The sequence below is a fragment of the Micromys minutus genome (genome assembly GCF_963924665.1).
Source record: "Micromys minutus genome assembly, chromosome: 2".
Taxonomy (NCBI): Eukaryota; Metazoa; Chordata; class Mammalia; order Rodentia; family Muridae; genus Micromys; species Micromys minutus.
Window position 1 is genome coordinate 94,928,541 of NC_137971.1, and position 19,599 is coordinate 94,948,139.

The following is a 19,599-nucleotide window of genomic DNA, read 5'->3' on the forward strand; positions in this document are numbered from 1 at the left end:
GAACACCATCTGAACACAGAAGTGCAGAATCTCCTAATTCTTCCTAGTCTAGAAGCCACGTAGACAGTGAAGACTTAGGTACAGTGGAGGGAATAGCCAGCTGAAGACATCTTTGGCTCTGGGCCCTGGGCTAATTTACTTTAAGCTTCAGGATCATTAGCTGCCAAACAGGAATCCTGGTCCTGCAAATCTCATAGGGTTCTAAGAAGCAAACGAAGATGTGGCTGGCAAAGCACCCCAAAGTCTATTGTCTTAGGGGTATTGTTGTTGTGATGAAACACCATGACCAGAGCAACTTGGAGAAGAAAGGATTTATTCAACTTCTGTCCACATCACTGAAAGAAGTCAGGACAAGAGCTCAAATAGGGCAGAAATGTGGAGGCAGGAGCTGATGCAGAGGCCATGGAGGGGTGCTGCTTACTGGCTTGGTCCTCATGGCCTGCTTGACCTACTTTCTTATAGAGCCCAGAACCACCAGCCTGGGCATGGCACTAACCACAGTGGGCTGGGGCATCTCTCATTAATCACTAATTAAAAATAGAGTTAGGCTTGCCTACAGCCTGATCTTATAGAGACATTTTCTCAACTTAGGCTCACTACCCTGAGATCACACTAGCTTGTGTCAAGTTGACATAAAACTGGCCAGCATAATTATGGAGGAATTATTAGGGATTTTTCCCACCAGACTTGCAACTTCTGGGAAGAAGAGCAGTGCCTTAGGTTTTCAATATTTGTAAAACCCACATGAGGTAACTAAAACCCAAAGCTCTGGCCCTGACTCAGGTTTTCCCACTAGACAAATATGTCAGAAGTGAATTTGGCTCCCCCTAAAAAAGACTCTCAGACAAGAACCTGATTACAACGCGCAGTACATAAGGAGATGCATTTGGAAGTGAGGGTGGGGTGGGGACGGTAACATGAAGTGTGTTCTCAGCATTAAGTTATATAAGGTGTAGTCCTAGCAGGACAGGGAGGAGACTGGTCCAAGGTAAGAAGAGCCAACAGTAGAAGGAAGATCTAGTCCTCATGCCATTGTCCAAGGCCATGATGATTATGCCTGAAACCTAGCTCAGACTTTATTCTGCTATTTAAGACAGAGGCTCACTGATTTCCTTTCTTTCCTTTCCTCCCCTTTTCTTCATTTCCTTTCCTTCTCTTCCTTCCTTCTTTCTATCTCTTTTGAGGCAGGGTCCCAATTTGCTAAGTCAATTAAGCTGGCCTTGAACTCACGGAGATCTACCTGCCTCTACTGCCTAAAGGCTGATATTCCAGGTGAGTTCTGCCATGCTTGACCATAATCTCACTATTTAACCCTGGCTGGTCTGGAGCTCACTTGGTAGCAATGCTCCTGCCCCTGCCTCTTGATGCAGAGATTGCGACACACAAGGGCTTAGAACAGTTCCCTGGATTGAAGCAGGTGTGAGCAGAGTGTTTGTTTCTAGTTTATGGTGCAGACTCGGGGGACATTTAGTTTTACCTTGAGGCTTTTCTTGCCCCTCTCCCTTTTTAGATTATCACTTCATCTATATCCTGGTAGTTTCTGTTGACGCAAGGTGCAGTCCACTTAACAGCTGGCTGCTCGTTTTGTTTACAGACGTGTCTGTGCTACAAAGCTGTGACTCCTACAAAGGGCTGGAACTGACCCATCTCTGTATCCTTAGAGCACAGGGGAGGCTGAGACTATATACCAGGCAGTGCAAAACAGAGTCTTCAATTACAGACAATACAGATTAAGCACACATTGGCCAATAAATGCCTGATAAGGGGTCTTCATTTTACATAAAAACAAGAACCAGGAGTGTTTTTCCTGAAAAGAACACTTCTGAGGATCCACTTGCTGATTTTGCAGAGTGTTTCTGGGCATGAGGAAGCCCCGGGTGTGCGGCCACCCTCCTAGCAGCAGGGCTCACAATCTGGATGCTATTGGACACACAGAAAAGGAACTATGACTCAGTGAGCTTAGGGCCTCCCAGAGGCATGAAGGTATACCCAGGGAAGGCCTCTGAGAAGACGTTGCAGAAGGACACAATTGTGACAATGTTGGTAACAGATTTCCATTTACAATGAAAAAATGACTTTTTAAAAAATTTATTGCTTTTTAAATGTACCTGTTTGACTGGACACAGTGGCTCACAACTTTAATCCCAGCAATCAGGAGACAGAGGCAGGCCAATTTTGTGGGTAGGAGTCTAGCCTGGTCTACATAGCAAGCTCCAACCCATCCAAGGCTACATAATGTAACTCTGTCTCAAAACAACAACAGTAATAAAAATTTATGTATGTGTGTGTAAGCCTGCTTGAGTACATGTGTGCTGTGCACACCGAGGAGCCCCTAGATCCAGAAAAGGGCATCGGAATCCCTGGAACTAGAGTTATAAGTGACTATAAACCATTATTTGGGTGCTGGGAACCAAACATGGGTCGTTTGAAAGAGCAGTAATCTCTTTTAACTGCAGAGCCATCTCTCCAGCTCCAAAGACAAACTTTCTATCAATCAGACTGTGGAATAAGAAGTTTCCTTAGTTCTAGTCACTCTGAACTCTGAAGACAGAAAAGTCCAAGTTCAAAGCTAGCCTGAGTTACAAAATGAGTTTGGCAGACCAGACATAAACATGTCGGTGTGTAATCCAGGACTCAGGATGTGGAGGCAAGAGGATAAATTCAAGGCCTGAGCTACATGAGACCCTCTCTCAAAACCAACAGTGCAAAATGAAAGGTGAGGGCAGGGCTGGGTAGAGATTCATGGTCGAGTGCTTACTTACCGCAGTAAAGCCTTAGACTCAATGCCAGCAGAACCGGGCAAGGGCCGGGCTCCCAGAGGAAGTGCTCTGCATCTGGAGCTGTGTGAGTGAGGCTGGAAAGCCTGCTTCAGCAAAAGGACAGATGTGAAGGCTCCTCACAGAAGCTATGGAGTCACCACTTCCTCCAATGTGCTGGGCAATATAAAGCAAAACCAGAAGGCAATGGCGTGGTAGCATATCATATACCTTTAATCTCATACAACTGCAACTTGTATAACTCATAAGTTAAATATCTAATATACAGGATATCTGATATGCAACCTCCATGAAAAGGTCATTCGACCCCCAAACAAACCCATGGGCTGAGAATCACTGTATTAGACTAAAGCCATATTGTTTGATATTTCAAATTCCTTTAGCCACGAATTTTTCAAAATGAGAGACTGATTCTGGTGGCTTGTTTGCTTGTTTGTTTGAGCAGTCTTACAGTTATGAAATAGCAACAAAAATAATTTTATGGTTGGGGGTCTATATTAGTATGAGGAACTATATTAAAGCGTCTCAGCACTAGGAAGGCTGAGAACCACTGGTCTAGTTTCTCTTTGTCATTCTTTTGAGACAGTGTCTCACATAGCCCGAAATAGCCTTGAACTTGGTGTATACTGAAGGATGATCTTGAACCTCTGATCCTCCTGCCTCCACCTTTTGAAGGCTGGGATTACAAGCATACCCAACCAAACTTGATTTTCTGCAGTGGTGAGTGTCGACCTTAGAGCTGCCGGCACACCAGGCAAGCTCTCCACCAACTGAGCGATACCCCGGCCCTACAGCCTTGTGCAGACATGGTGTGCTACTATGTGAGAAAGTGTGCCATAAACACACATATCCATTCATTTCCGCATATGTACACACATACATTTACACATGCAGGAATCTCTCTAAGACATCTAAGCAAGACAAACCGGAAGCATTTCTTGTGAGCTTCCAGGGAAGAGGGCTAAGTATAAAGGAGTGAGAGACTGGAACAAGATCTACATTCAACATTCTGTACCCTTAAATTTTTATTATGTGCATGTGCATTGTTAAAAAACTGATGAATGCCATGCCTGGCAGTGGACACCAATAATCAAAGCACTTCAGCAGCAAAGGCAGGAGTTCAAGGTCCTACATAGGAAGTCTGGACAAACCAAAAACTACTATAAGTTTTAAACAATTTAAGATATAATTATATGCCAAGTGTGGTTGTATACATTCACAATCCCAGCACTTGAGGGGTTAGGACAGAACTGCATTGAGTTTAAGACTAGCCTGTAGATAGATAGATAGATAGATAGATAGATATCCAACACAAAGGTCTTGGATCCCCTGAACTGGAGTTAAGGAAGGTTGTGACCCACCATAGAGGTCCTGGGACCTGAACCTAGGTTCTCTACAAGAGCAAAAAGAGCTCTTACCTGCTGAGCCATCTCTCTGACCCATATATAATTATAAAAGCCATATAGCAATGTGGAACACAGATAGTAAGTTTTGTTTTAAAGAGGCTTTTTGAATGGAACAAGATACACCTGGTCATTTTCCCAGAGCAGGTTCTGTCTGGTTTCCTGGCCATCCTCTCCAAAGGAACAAGATCCTGGACTATTAACTGCGGCCAGTCACGTCTGTACCCTCGAATTGGCCCACCAGACCCCGAACAGTCTGTTTACGCATGAGGAAAAGCCTCTGAACAAACAAGAGGGGGCTTTCTCCAGGGGGAAGCCAGGGTGCTAGATATCTTCCTCTTGCTCAGCTTCCTTCCTGGAGGAAGGTCCCCAGTGGGAAACCGGAGGCTAGTTCTGTCTTGGCAGGAAGGAGTTGGGAATCTGCCGCAGTGGCCTGACATGATGCCACGGTTCACTCTTTGCTAAACTCTTGTATTCTGTCCCTTGTCCTCCCTGGCTTGGCCCCCCTGCTGTAGGAGGCCCCTCCCCTTCCGGCCACCAGCCCACTCCATTCAGAGACAGCCCCCTACCCTGACCAACTCACTCAAATGATCTCACTCAAGGCACTTAGCCCCTCACTTTAAAAGGGCTATTTATATTCCTTTATGTGTTTGAGTGTTTTGTTTTTACATGCATGCCTGTGCACATCATGCAGTGCCCAAGGAGTTCAGACAAAGGTGTTGGATCTCCTGAACTGTAGTTAATGCTGGCTCTGACCCATCGTATAGATGCTGGGAACTGAACTTAGGTTCTCTCCAGAAAAAGTGCTTTTATCTGCTGAGCCATCTCTCTGCCCCTCCTATCTTTATCTTTTCCACCCATAAAATAGCCCGTACCTCAAATATAACAGCCTTCCCCCTCTCTCCTAGGCCCCACAGACTTAAACTACCAATGTCACAGCCATGCACCAGATCCAGCTGTCTCTGAGCTTTCTCTACGTTCATCTGCCATGACTGTCTCAAACTGGATCTCTCGAAAACGTAACTTAGCATTTTCCTCTCCAAACTTGGTTCTCATCCACTGCCTTCTGTCCCAGCTCCTGGAATCTAACACCCATTTCCCTATACACCCGATAGAGAGTTGGACTGAAGCAAGAGGCAAAGAATACAGAGAACACGTTAAACAGGGTTCCCTAAGGGTGACAATTCTCTCATGTCAAGGGGCTGAGAAATAGTTTATTCCTGAGCCAAACATGAGTAGCCATGGCCTGGTCACCTCGAATTCCATGTTGCAGCAGACAAGTAGTTGCATGAAGCTTTTATGGTAACAGGACAAAGAAAGGCATAAATCAAGAGATACCAGAGGGGTAGGTCACAGCCAGGCTGTGGAGTCTCAGTTCTAGACCTCAGGTGTTATTAGACACCATTGGTATTGGATGGCTGGTGGAGAGTAGGGTTTTGTCAAGTTAATAGCTGTCTGTCAGGTGATGGTGTTAGGTCCAACACAGAGGTGAGCAAGGAATTGCATTTTGGGGGCTAAGCCTAACTCACAACAAACCATCATTAGGTTCTGGACCTACAACAGTCTCCCCATCATTCACATTTAACCAGTTGTTCTGCCTTGGCAGACACAGATTCTTTTTTATTCACAAACGCTTCGTGTCCTGCTCTGGTCCTATTCGAGAGCCCCAAAGGGGCACTGTTAAGATTCCAGGATCTTTTCCAATAACCTCTCTTTTTGTTTTGTGACAGGGTCTTTCTCACTCTGAAGCCATGGTTAGCCTGGAACTTGCTCCTTAGACCAGGCTGGCCTTGGACTCACAGAGATCCACCTGCCTCTGCTGCCCTAGTGCTGGGATTAAATGTGTGTGCCACTGTAGGAGTTGACACCTTGCCTGCTACCTGTGCTCAGCGTCAGATAAAGTCAGCTTACCGAGTCTCCCAGAAAGGAGCCTCCTCTTTATTTTTGATAGTGCCTGAAGTCTAGCACCAGCGACTCAGTGCTCAGCTGAGACATGAGATACCACCCCATTCGTAATTTATTACTATGTAGACCAGGTTGACCTTGAACTCACAGGGTTCTGACTGCCTCCGCCTCCCTAGTGCTGGGACTAAAGGTGTATGTTATATACATACATATATACATACATGTATGCGTGTGCTCGCTAGTGTGTGTGCATGTGTAAAATAAGCTTTGTAATTGACTAAAATAATTGTACTTTTTTATGAGGTACAATGTGGTATCTTGAGGTACACACACACACACACACACACACACACACACACACACACTGATCAGATCAAGGTGATAAGCATTAATTCCCTTAAATATTTCTCTGTGGTGAAAACATCCAAAATCTTCTCTCCTAGCAAAACATACACTACACTAACAGTAATCACTTCATACAATAACAGAGCATCAGAGCCTACTCTTCCTGTGCCTGAAGCCTGACCTCACGCTCCCTTTTGCCATTTTCCCTTGCCTCTGGTAACCACTGTTTTAGTCTCAATCTCTGCCTTTAAGATTTCACTTTGTGGCGGTTTGAAGTGGCTTTTGGATACTTTGTTCCCAGTGGGTGGCTGTTCCAGCAGGCTTAGGGGGTGTGGCTTTGTTGGGGGTGTGGCCCTCTTAGAGGAAGTGTGTCCTTGGGGTAGATTTTGAGAGCTTAGAGATTTGTGCCACTTTGGTTTTTTTCTCTCTGTATCTTGTTTTTCAGTTGGAGATGTGAACTCTTGGCTGTTCCTGCCGCCATGTCTGGTGCTTGCTGCCACAGTTCCCCCATAATGGTGACAGACTTTCACTCCTCTGGAGCCATGAGCCCCAAATAAACCTTTTCTTGTACAAGTTGCCTTGGTCATGGTGTTTTATTACAGCAATAGGAACATAACTAAGCCACAAATATGAGACCAGACAGGGTTTGTTTTTCTGATTCTGATTTGTTTCACTCATGGATGTCCTCACAGGTTCACTCAATTATCAGGGCCCCTCCCTTGCTAAGGCTGAATAGTATTCCACTGCAGATGTATTCCATATTACATCACACTCATCAGCTGACGGTCACTCCTTGCCATTTCCTGGCTCTTGGGACTAATGCTGATGTGAACAAGTGTGAACATATCTCTGTGTCATAGTAATTTCATTTTTGCATATATAGACATGATGATCTGAATCAGAAAAGTCACCCATAGGCTCTAGTATTTAAACCTTTAGTCCCCGCTTGGTGGGAGTATCAGGGGAGGTTTAGAAGGCAGGCCTTGGGACAGGAAGTATGTCTTTTGAGACAGGAAGTATGTCTTTAGGCACAGGCTTTAAGACGAGAAGCCTTAAGCCATTTCCAGTCTGAGCTCTGTTTCCTGTTGATGTTGAGATGGGAGCTCTCATTGACAACTAGAAGCAACCAAGCAAGCACAACTGAGTACGCCATCTTGGAAAGTGAGCGCCACCAACAGTTAAGCCTTCTAATGACAACTGCCATCTTTAAATGAGCTCTGGTAAGGCTCCAGCCAACCTAGGTACATTCCTTCCAAATTCCTGATCCACAAGAAATGAGCTAATGTGTTCCTTGGCTGTCTTGAATCACAGTTTCTGCTTCTCAGCCGACCTGACAGGCACAGACCCAGGAATCCCATTTAGAAAAATCTTTCCTCTATAGCCTCTGTATGCAAGGAGGGAGTATCCTTTCTTGTCTTTACGAAGCCTCTAACCCATCTCTGCTGACCTCAAGCAAAAACAGGTAAAGTATCAAACTTGAGGCATTCAACCCAGAAAGACAAAAATACTTTATTTTTTGAAGAGGCTTTCCCCTTTATTGAAGAAAGACCCAAATCTTTTGAGAATTAAGTAACTTTATCACTTCACTGGGCCTCAGAGATTTGGTTCCCACAGAATTCAAAAGACCTAACAACTAAAATTGCTGTTAGATACAGCACTGAGAAAGTAGCAAGTAATTGGGAAGTGGTGCTTTATGCTAACACTGGAGTGCTAACAGTCACAGCAATGCTTTTTGTAGCATAGATTTTTCATAATGACCCCTGAGGTAGGTGAGAGATACAGGAAGCAATAGCTCAGGATCTGTCCTCGGTCATGGTCAGAAGATCAGAGTAGTTTGAGAGACGCAGACTTAGGAGCCTTCCACTGCAGAACCACCATCCCCAGACTAAGGTGAATGAGCGTCCTTCAGCTGGGGGTGTCCTCAGAGATTAATGTGCACTTGAAAGTCTCCTTGAAGGCCATAAGGAAAGATGGCATTACTTCATCCACAGTGACAAGTCTCTGAAGTGCCTCACTCAGGGAAGTGACTCCAGTCCCAACCAGTCCACAAGGCACAATGTGCTCAAACCACGTGAGATCGGTAGAACAATTCAGAGCCAAGCCGTGGGATGTGATGTGTCTTCCACATCGGACTCCTGAAAGGCAAGACAAAATGTCTTAGCATAGCTATACTTCCCTTCTTTGGGGCCTTCTACAGGTAAGTAGACCTGGGCCGAATCCCTTGGAACATGGGTGGAACACAGACTGGGGGGGGGGGGGGGTTGTGGTTACACATCGGCCGCCTGTTTTTCGAGATTCATTTAACACGGGAATTGCGTTTGCATTGTTAGTTTTAAATTTTGGCATCCTGTCCCGCCCTCCCCCTCACCCCCCATTGTGAGTCATAGGAAGTAACCTGGCAATTCATGCCTGGTTTTTCTCCATCTATAAGCACTGAACTAGAGGACTCCACGAGGGTGTCCAGTGGCATTTCCAGCCTAGAGCTCCCAGGGGTTGGCCCTGCCCTGGCTCCGCCCCGGTCTCGCCTCGGCGCGCTCACCGATTGCACAAATCTTGCGCTCGCCCAGCCAGACGCCAGTGTAGGGCGGCGGCCGCGCACGGGCGCCCCGCAGGCCCCGGAGCTCGCACAGGCGCACGGCGCACGCCTCCAGCGCCGCCACGTGGGTGCGCAGGCGCAGGCCTAGGACCCGCAGGTCAAGCACCGGGTGGCAGAGCAGCTGGCCCGGGCCGTGGAAAGTGGCCAGGCCGCCGCGGCCCGTGGCGCGCACCTCGGCGCCCAAGGCCCTCAGCCGCGTAGTCTCCTCGGGTGTCAGGCCGCCGCGTAGCCCGCCCGTGTACACGGGCCCCGCTGGCTCGCAGACCAAAAGCACGCCCGCTTTGGTCCCCGACAGGGTCCCGGGGCGAGGGTCGGCCTGTAGCCGCTGTAGCCAATGCTCCTGCAGCTTCAGCAGCTCAGAGTAGTGCACCCGCCCGAGCCAAACCAACCGGACCGCCGGCAGCGACATCACGCGGGTGGCGCCGCACGTGGGCCCCGCCTTCGGTTCGGTCTCGGGGCGGGGACTCTGGGCCACGCCCCTGAGTGGAGCTTTAGTTCCCGCCTACCTGTGTGACCAGGAGTCCAGCAGGATTGGTCTTATCCACCCTTTCATCCCAATAATTATTCTTTAGTATGTTCTGTGTTCTGCAGGCCCAGGCCTAGAGCGTGAGAAACGAAGATCCAACCCTGGGAGCTTAGGTATTCACAGCTGACAAGCTAATTGTAAAGCTTTATAGTGATGGAAAGAAAAACAGAATTCAGTAATATGTTGAGTTCCTTGAAAACTGAAAGGGAGACTAGTGTGCAAAGAGGTTGTTGTGGTTAAAGAGGTTGGCGTGGCATGTAGCAGGCACTAAAAGATATAAAAGACGTGGAAGAAGCAGGGTTAGGCAGAGGCTAACCTAGGGTTGAGCTGAGAAAGGGCTGCATTAGATTCCTACCTTAGCTGTTCCCAGGAATGCTCGGAGTCTGGCCTGACCCATTAGAATTATTCTAGATGAAAGCAAATGGGCAGAAATGCATGTCCTACATAGATGGGTCTCAAAACCAAGCCGCTCTTGGGAAGGCACTGTTACCTTAGTAGGGGTTGCTTCCATTTTAGAGGCCTGATCTCTGAGAGGAACTCCCGCATGAGTCATCAGACAACCTAGTTCCAGAAGCTGAGGGAAAGACAGGGACTGGAGGCCAGAATATCAAGATTAATTTGTGAAAGAAACCAGTTGGCCCAGAAAGCCTTCCTGTCCTGAGCTTCACACAACAGAGAATGCCAGAAAAGCCCCCAGAACTAATATTTCGAGAGGTAGATATCACATCAAAGTCTTATTAAAGGTCCTGAGTCCCCACTAGCTCACTAGCATTCTTGTAGAATGTTTTTCTTTCTTTTTTAAATAGCCAGTCCCTGTTTCTCACCACACCATGTGTCTTTCCTTGGTGCAGTACTCTGACCTGGGACATAAACTCAGAGCTGCACTGGGCATTAACAACTCCCCCTCGCCCCCGTTATTTTCTTTTCAGATATTGGCCTAAAGCCAGAGCCTACATCCCTGCACTGTGGGCTTTCTCACTCTCTGAACCCCTGCCCCCACCTCTGCCATGTAGCTACTCGCCTCCCGCCAGCACAGAAGATGTTCCTGCCTCTGCCTCCTAAGTGCTGGGATGTACTTTGACTAGTAGCCCTAGTAACTCTGGGTGTGGGTGGGGCAGAAAGTGGAAAGAGGAAGAACTGAACAACAACCAGAAAGAGGCTCAATGCCAAGAATTAACAAGGCTGGCCTGGGCAAACCTATATAATAGCAGGTTTCAGAGCAGATGACAAAGTTATTGTGAGGGTGGGGGTATGGTTTAAAAAATAAGCGCGTAGATAGCTCCACGCTTTGGGAGAAGAGCTATTGGGGAGTGGGGTTACATAAGGCCCTGTTCCAGAGCACCTAAACCTTATTAATAATTCCATGTAGGGTGGGGGAAGTAACTGCAGTGGTTTGGTTCCTGTGTAAGATGAACTCAGTATTCCTGCTGAATACTTGTCCTGGTGGGAAGCAGGATAAGTAGGAAAGCCAGGCATCTGGGTCATTCTCTGTCTCGGTCACTGTGTATTCACACTCCTTTGGTGTGGGTAACACACAGTTTGACTCTTAGGTCCGCATCTCCCCTAACTAGTGTCTGACACCTATAAGGCCTTGGTAGATATTTGCAGACTGAAAGAGAAACCGGTTAAATAGTTTGTTGTATCTGCCATTGAACTGAGACCCTTCACCGAGAGTTATGGCAGCCTTCGAGCCCCAGATTGATCCCACATTTTCAGGACCTAAGGCAATCATCGATGTAAAAAGTGTTTATTCATAGCATGCCAAATCCAATCCACACCCACCAGGCTCAGACCAGAGTCTCCCTCCCCATCATGCTCCATTCCTATTTCCCGAAACACTTTCTAAAATGTTGCTGACTCTAATCTACCTAGGTTATCCTGGGTTGGACTCCTTAGCCCCCTTGTCTGTCCCATGGCCCTAGAGTAATAATTAACACTTAGATAATCTTTGCCATGTGTTAGAAACTCTAAAAGCTTCAAGATCATCAGTGCATTTGCTATCTGTCATAAGAATGCTATGTCGGAAATCTAGATGGGTAGGTTTGTCTTTCCACATGTCAGTTTATTTAATAACAATAAATTCATAAGCTACACTGGGTATGTTGGCTGCTATTTGTATTCCCAATTTCCTTTGATAACTGGCCAAGGCAAACAGGGGTTCTTTTATTTCAGTCTTAACTACTAATCTCAGCTCTCAGACCACACATGGCATATCACATAGTAAATATATGTGTAAGTATGTATACATGTAGGTTATTGAATGGCTACAAAGGATTAAAGCGCCCATAGTGGAGTTCAGGAGGTTCCAAAGAGGTCAGATACAGAATCACGGAGGGTGGTTAGATAAGGTGTTAATGAACCCAGCTGAAGGCACAGGTCACTGGTAGCTGAGTCAAGTCAAACCTCAGGGTCAGGTTGAGCCACTTAGGTAAGGTGTGTGACTCTGGAGGTCACAGAGGTAAAGCGAAGGACCAGACCAAGCAAATAAATGGAAAGACACAGATGGGCGGACACTCAGTGAGGAGTAAGCTCCGGCTGTAGCTCTCAAGATGGTTGGACTTTCTCAGGACAGTTGGACATTCTCTGCTTGTGGTCTTTCGAGCCATATGCCAGGTGGACAGAGGACGAGTTGCCATCACAGTGTTAGACACCTTTCTCTTTGTGGGGTCCAGCAGAAGGGGTGGCACCCCTTTCTCTATTTGGGGTGTTTGATACATTCTTGGATCCAGATTTCCTGGTATGATTTTAATATGCCATGTATTCATAGCCCAAATTTACTTTGATACGTTTACAGGATGGCATCCACATTTTTAACTTGTGGGAGTAAATTATTTGTGTGTCAGTGGCTTGGGGGTGGTACCAGGCAGACAATGTTATTTAAATACCCAACAAGAGCAGAGTCATCCTGCCTCTTTTTGCTATCAAAATGGAGTCAAGTTCTGCTTGTAAAATGAAGTCTCTCAGGGCAAGGGACAAACTGAAGAATGTCTGTTTTACGTACTACAGATAATGGAGTAGGGGACAGTCTGATGTGAGCAATATTTTAAAAAGCCATAAAGTAGATGCTAGTATTGCCCTCGTAGAACAGTTGAGGAAGCTGGGGGTTCTAGAATCTGACTTTCTTACTTACCATTGAAGGTAGCAAGGAAAAGATTCACATTTAGGTGGTCAAGTGCCAGAGTTCATAGCCTTAGCCCTCTCAATTAACCTTTAATTGATCTTTAAATATCCTGGAATACACACACACACACACACACACACACACTCCTCTTATTTTGCACATAATAGGCAAAAGTGCTTGCTGGGTAAGTGAATAAGTAGGTAACCATGGGATGTATGAAGGGAATGAAGTTGCTCTGAGCTCCTTCCTGCCCAGTGAGCCCCAGCTTTTCCCTTCAATATGCTGGTGAATCCATTCTCATATCTATAATCTTAGCACTTGGGAAATTTAGGAGGGAAATCAAGAACTAAGATCAATTGGGGCCACATACAAGTTTGAGGCTAGCTACATGAAACCCCACCTCAAAAGAACCTCCACAAAATAAAATAAATGAAAGTGTGGGTTTTTTTTGTCCTTGTCTTCAAGAAGCTGTCAGTCTTCGGGCAGAGAGAGACCCACTCACAGACAACAGCAATGCAATACACAGAAGAGGGGGTCATAAATTTTGCCCTAAAGGGTCAGGAAACTTGTCTTCATCAACAGGACAGAGTCGTCTATATGTCCCTCCTGACCCTAACCTACAGCACAAGCCAGCACAATCTACCTTCTTGGCTGCTGCCTACAGTCTGTGGTCATGCCTTAGAGTCACCTGTGGTTTGAACCAACCCCAGTGTTCTTGCTGGCTGTCATGTCTCTGATCCCCCACATCTACCTGAGCATATAGTAAGACCAGAGACCTGATTCTCCTGGTCTTCAGTACAGTTAGTACCATCCTCAGGCTGGAGCAGCAACATCATATAGAATCACCAACTCTTGCTGGGCCTCCTTTGCTCTTTCTTACACATAATCTGAAATTGGTTTGTAGTAATGGTCCATTTCCCAATCAAATCATACACAATGCCCACACCATTTAAAGTTGATGACCGTGTGAGGTTCAGGAAGGGAACTCAGAAGGTCCTCTTCTTAGCCTCTCCTTTCCTGTATGAGCCTTTGAGTCATTTTTTATTAAACTTGCTTGACTGAAAAATAGATTAAGTATATGAACGTTTTGCCCAAGTGTACACCAATACATGCCTGCTGCCTGCAGAGGTCACAGAGGGTACTGGACAGCCTGAAGCTGGAGTTACAGTTTGTTGTAAGCTGTCATATGGGTGCTGGGAACTGAGCCAACTATCTAGCCTCATTGCATTATTTTCTTTTAAAAATATTTGTTTTTATTATATTTAATTATGTGTATAGATCTGTGTATAGATCTGTGCACCTGAGTGCATGGGCCCCTAGGCCAATGGTTCTCAACCGTCTTAATGTGGTGGCTCTTTAATAGTTTCTCATGTGTGGTGACCCCAAGTATAAAATTATTTTCATTGCTACTTCATAATTATAATTTTTCTACTGTTATGAACCATAATCCAAATATCTGTGTTTTCTGATGGTCTTGGGGGACCCTTGTGAAAGGGTCATTCAACCCCAAAGGGATCACAGCACACAGGTTAAGAAAAGTGTTCTAGAAGTAATAAGCTTTAGACCCCCTGAAGCTGGAGTTATAGACCATTGTGAACCACTTGATGGGGGTCCTTGGACTAGAACTCAGGTCGTCAACAAAAGCAGCACATGCTCTTAACCACCGAGCTGCCTCTCCAGCCCTGCTCAGTTTCTCTTTTCTCAATCACTGGCATTTAACAGCCGGGCTTCATGGCAACTTCCTCCCTCCAGCTTGCTCTCACCTACTTCCTTCACTTCTACAGTGAAGCCAGAGATCTTTCAAAGCCCCATGGCTGTCTGTAATGTGCTCTTAACCACTGAGCCATCGCTCCAGCCCAAGAAGGCATTGTTTATTCAAAGAAAGTTTTCCGAGTACAGACTGCTTTGGCCTAAGTATTTTGAAGTTTATGTAACACATAGCCCTGTGTACAGTAAGAACCTCTCACTGTGCTTCTCTGGCCAAATTCCTGAGAAATCTTCCCTCTAACCATGCAAGAACGGCTGTTTGACTTTCACTTGGCACAGAAACATCTTACGGATTGTCCCTGCTTCCTGATGCCAAGGGGTGACAGAAGGGGGGGGGGATGAGAGAGTGATCTGTGGTAATGTCCACAGAAGGGTCCCTCTGAGGACCTCTGAGGAGGCTGAAGGTCAAACAGGTGCTGCCAGGAAGCAGCCAGGGCACAGAGAACAGCCTGTGTGAACAGTTAGGGACATTGACTGAAGACACAAAGAAAAGGTGCTTACTGCTGTTGGGAAATGAGACCAGACCATGGAGAGCCCCAAAGACCACTTAAAGGTTATTGATCTTTACCCTGAGATTGTCATTTACATCATGTCACTGTCTTACTTAAAACCATTCAATCTTCCCACCCCACGTCCCCTTTGGCCATACCAGCAATAGAAACCCTAACTGAAACAAAGCAGTAGTGATTTAAATGGTGAGACAGAAATATAATTTATCATCGATCTCTTTAATTTTTCATAAAATTTATGTCAATGTATACGTATGTCCTAGCATGTAGTCTATAGTTTGCTATTGATGTAGATCTATACATATCACTCAACCGTGGGGGCTGCCTTCTCCTCTTCTTCCTTACTAGATTTGTCTTCCACGGGTTCCAGGGCCAAGAAGCAGGGTAAGAAAGAGCTGGCTGGGCGCTGAGAGCGGAAGTGATTAAATGTTGAACGAGGTTCTGGTGTTTGTGAGGTCAAAGCCAGGATGGCGCACTGGGAAGGCCAGGCATGAAGAGGCGAGCTGCCTCCCTGTGTGGAAGGAAGAAGGATGTCCGGGGTCAGGGATGACGAGGACACGCGCGTGTGGGGCCATGGGAGAGAAGCGAGGTGTCTATATTAAGGAGGTAAGGTGGGCGGAGGTTTCAGGATGTCCATTTTGGCCGGTGTTGCAAAAATAAATATGTCTAGAAATAAATATATACGTAAATAAGTAAAGTATTTTTTTTTTTTTGGTTTTGTTTTGTTTTTTGCCCCTAACTTCGAGTCTCTGCTCTACTTTACCAAGAACAAAAATCAGCATTATAAACTGAAAAGGGAAACAAAGAGATTTTAGATTTCGGCTGCTCAGGGAAATTACGAATGAGGGCCGACGCTATCTTTGTTTCTTTCCAGTATGAAAAATACCTTGTCTAAAGTGGGCACCCTGCCACCATTGGGAGAACCGTGAGAATCCAGTTTGTTCCCAAAACAGTGCCACCGGGAGGTGAGGTCACCAGGAACATTGCTTTTCCCTATGGCAGCTCTGACCAAAAACATCTAACTGCATAAGTAAGGGACAATGCCCCGGAAGAAACTGAAGTGGCTGTCTCTTGGCTTCTGGGTTGATGCAATTATGTCTGACCTGGGTGCCCCAGGGCAAGTGATTGTCCGGGTTTGCAGTTCTGGTTTGTTCCAGAGCAAAGTGGTGGCGCTTTCATGCCCTACAGGGGAGCTTTTATTGCTCTTTTCAAGATGCTCTTTTCAAGCTCTTGCAGAGATCCGACTTGGAGTTGGAGAGAGGAAAAAAAATGGTAATCTGGGTGGCAGAATCTGAGGGTCATCCAGCGAATTTACCTACTTCGTTCGTTCGTTCATTCGTCGTTTTCTTCCTGAGCCTACCCCTGTACAGGGAAGTAAGAACCTGGAAAATGAACAGACTCAGTCCCTTGTCCCTGCCTTCATGGAGCCAGCAGTCTAGGGTACAAAGGAGCTGACTTGGGGGTGGGGGTGGGAAGCTGAGGAGGGGCAGACAGAAAGTGGAAAGAATAATTGTGTCTATGATCTTCGGGGCTGAGTGCGTTGTGTAGATAGGGGTGTGGAGGACTCAACTTGCGGAAGCCAAAAACGGTTTCCAAAAAAGTGCAAGGAGAAGTTTGCTAGCAGATAATGGGGAACCGCAGCACGGCGTTACTCCGTATAGTTGCTGCACCGCGACCCTGCTTTATAGTTTTTAAGGTAAAGCCAACCTGAGGTTCTGGAAAAGATTGCCAGAGTTTCTCAAAGCCTGCTTTATGAAAACTCCTGTAAGGCTATGAAAACTTTTTAATGTTTTATTCCATCTTGATAATAATGCCAGTAAGTGAAAGCTAACAGGCTATTTATTGGGAAATACCTGCCCTGGCACTTTGATGTTTGGCACCTTTGTGTTTGCGAGCATTTTAGTGCCAGATAGTGCTTCATTAACTAGAAGAGCACCCTGAAGTGGACAGGACCCATAAGATGCTTCTATGCCAAGTGAAAGTCAAACAGCCATTCCTGCGTGGTTAGAGGGGAGGTTTTTTTTTTTTTTTTTTTTTTTAGGAATTTTGTCAGAGAAACGTGGTAGGAACTTCTTGCCGAACATAGGACTGTGTGTAAACTTCAAAATACCCTGACCAAAGCAGTCCGTAACTCAGAAATTTTTCTTTTAACAAAACAGTGCCTTCTTGGGCTGGAGTGATGGCTCAGTGGCTAAGAGCATGAAGTGCTCTAGCCAAAGAATCCGAGTTCAGTTTCCAGCAGCCACACCAGGCAGCTCTAGCTGCCTGTTCTTCCAGCCCCAGAGATCTGGCGCTGTCTTCTGGCCTCCACGTACACTTTTGTGTGCACAAGGCCGTACCCACCCCCCCCCTTCCCTATATGCCTACTTAAAAATGAAAATAAAATCTTTTTGAAAACAATTTCTTTGATGCATGGCACAGAAAACATTTGTTCAAGTTTAGAAGGGCAGTGACTTTATTTACCACCTACTTGCCGTGCTCTGTAGATCACAAAGAACTCAGACTGGGTTGAATGAACACAGCTTAGCTCTGGTCAGAATATCCTTAGTATGAATAAGTACGAAGGACATACCCTTTGAGAGTGAGGACAGCTTGTCAGCTATCTAAGGACTGATCAAGCGTTTCCTGGCTGAAAGCTCCCACATCGTAAAGTCACCCACCCCTTCTGTTTAGGGATTTGTTGCATTGAGTGGAACTGAATAGAGCCTTAACTCTACCGAGCTCTTGTCCTATGGCGGAACTGCTAGATTTGACAAGTCACTTCACTCTCTGGGCCACAGACTTTGCAATACAGGATGAGGGCACTCTTGAGACGGAGGTTGGAAGAGATCCTGTCAATCTTTACTGTTCTATACTTTTAAAACCGTGACGCAGCAAAGCAGGAGCCTGCTGGCAAGAATATAACCATGGCAACAGGGTACTCTCACGGTTAGATTTGCTATAGTCCACGCCCAGGAACTATAGCGAGAAAGAGGATCACGATGGCGAGGACATGATCTACCACACGTGATGTTGTTTGTCCAGAAAAACACCCTCATCAGCTTTTTTATGGGGAAGGAGGTTTGTGTTCCTTCGCTTGTTGTATAATTAGATGCTCCATTATTTGATTTCTTGCCTTTATTAGCTTATGATATATAGCACTTTGTCTCTTTGGCATTTCCCATGGTTCTGTTTTTCTTTTAGGCACGCAGTATCTAGTTATAACAACTGCTTTAATGTATTTCTCTGTTCATTCTAATATCTGTATCCGTTTTCCTAACTGAGCCATGTTCTCCTGCCTCTTCCATGTCAGCTTTGATTTGCTCTCAGCCACTGGGATTTCTTTCTCTTTGAGGGGTTTCTTTGTTTATTTGTTTGTTTGTTGACACAGGGTCTCTCTGTGCAGCACAAGCCTCCCTTGAACTTTTAGTGATCCTCCTGCCTCAACCTCTCAAGAGCTGGGATTTAAAGTGTGACCCACCATACACAGACACACAAAATAAAATGAAATTTAAAAATAATAAATTTATTCTTATATTTATTGTTTTTAATAAATGGAGAGATGGTTGAGTGGTTAAGAGCACTGATGGCTCTTCCAGAGGTTCTGGGTTCAATTCTCAGCAACCACATGGTGGATCACAACCATCTGTAATGGGATCAGATGCCCTCTTCTAGTGTGTCTGTCTGAAAACAGCTACATTGTACTCACATCAAATAAATACTACTACTACTAATACAACTAATAATAATAATAATAATAATAATAATAATAATAATAATAATAATAATAATAAAACCTAGGATAGGATGGCCTTATATCCCAGCATTCAGCACTCAGGAGGCAGAGGCAGGAGTGTCTCTATGAGTTCAAGGGCAGCCTGGTCTGCAGAGTGACTTCCAGAACAGCCAGGGCTACACAGAGAAAACCTGTCCCAAAACAGCAATGACGACCACAGAAATAATAATATTTGAGCTGAATCACTCATCAACAATGAGGACCATATCACTGATGACAGGTGAAACAAAAACCAAACCTCTCACAAGATGGAGACCGATCATTGACACTCTCACTGTGAAGGGATTGGGTGGAATAGTTGTGGAGGGGAATACACCAGCTGGCAAATTTGGTATTTGGGAAGCTGCAATGGTCTATTTTCTGTTGTTATTACAGAGTATCAAAAGCTGGGTACTTTATAAAGAAAAGATACCTATTTAGCTCCCAGTTTTAGAGCCCCAGCAAAGGCGCTGCCCTCCGCATGGCTCTGATGATGACCTCCTTGGCTACATCCTTATCCCAGCCTATTGGGCACCATGGTGGAAACACATCTGAGAGAGAGAGCAAGCTCGTGTTGAAACACAAAGCCAGAAAGTGTGGAAAAGCCAGTTTCTTATAATAACTCATCTCTCAGAAACCGATTGTTAACTCCATGGGGTTTGAAGTCCCCAAAGAAACACGCCCTGTGGGGATGTCTGTGAGGCTGTTTCCAGAAAGGTTTAACTGGGAGGGAAGACCTATATGGACTGTGAAAGGAACATGGGCTGAAGGTGTGTAGTAAATAAAAAGAGACAACTAGAGGGCCACCAACATCCATTTTCCTTTGCTTCTTACTCAATGTGACCAGTATATCCATGCCTCTGTTGCCATAGTTACCCATAAGACATTGCACCCTC

General features: G+C 45.7%; 1 protein-coding gene across 1 annotated transcript; it reads right to left on the minus strand.

Annotated features, from left to right (window-relative positions):
- Positions 1 to 8,004: 8,004 nt before the first annotated feature.
- Positions 8,005 to 9,435, minus strand: LIPT2 (lipoyl(octanoyl) transferase 2; the record flags this gene model as incomplete). Its single annotated transcript, XM_080911249.1, has 2 exons — positions 8,005 to 8,565; positions 8,970 to 9,435. 2 exons carry the CDS (start codon positions 9,433 to 9,435, stop codon positions 8,336 to 8,338), a joined length of 696 nt encoding a protein of 231 aa, XP_080767375.1. The 3' UTR covers positions 8,005 to 8,335.
- Positions 9,436 to 19,599: the final 10,164 nt, after the last annotated feature.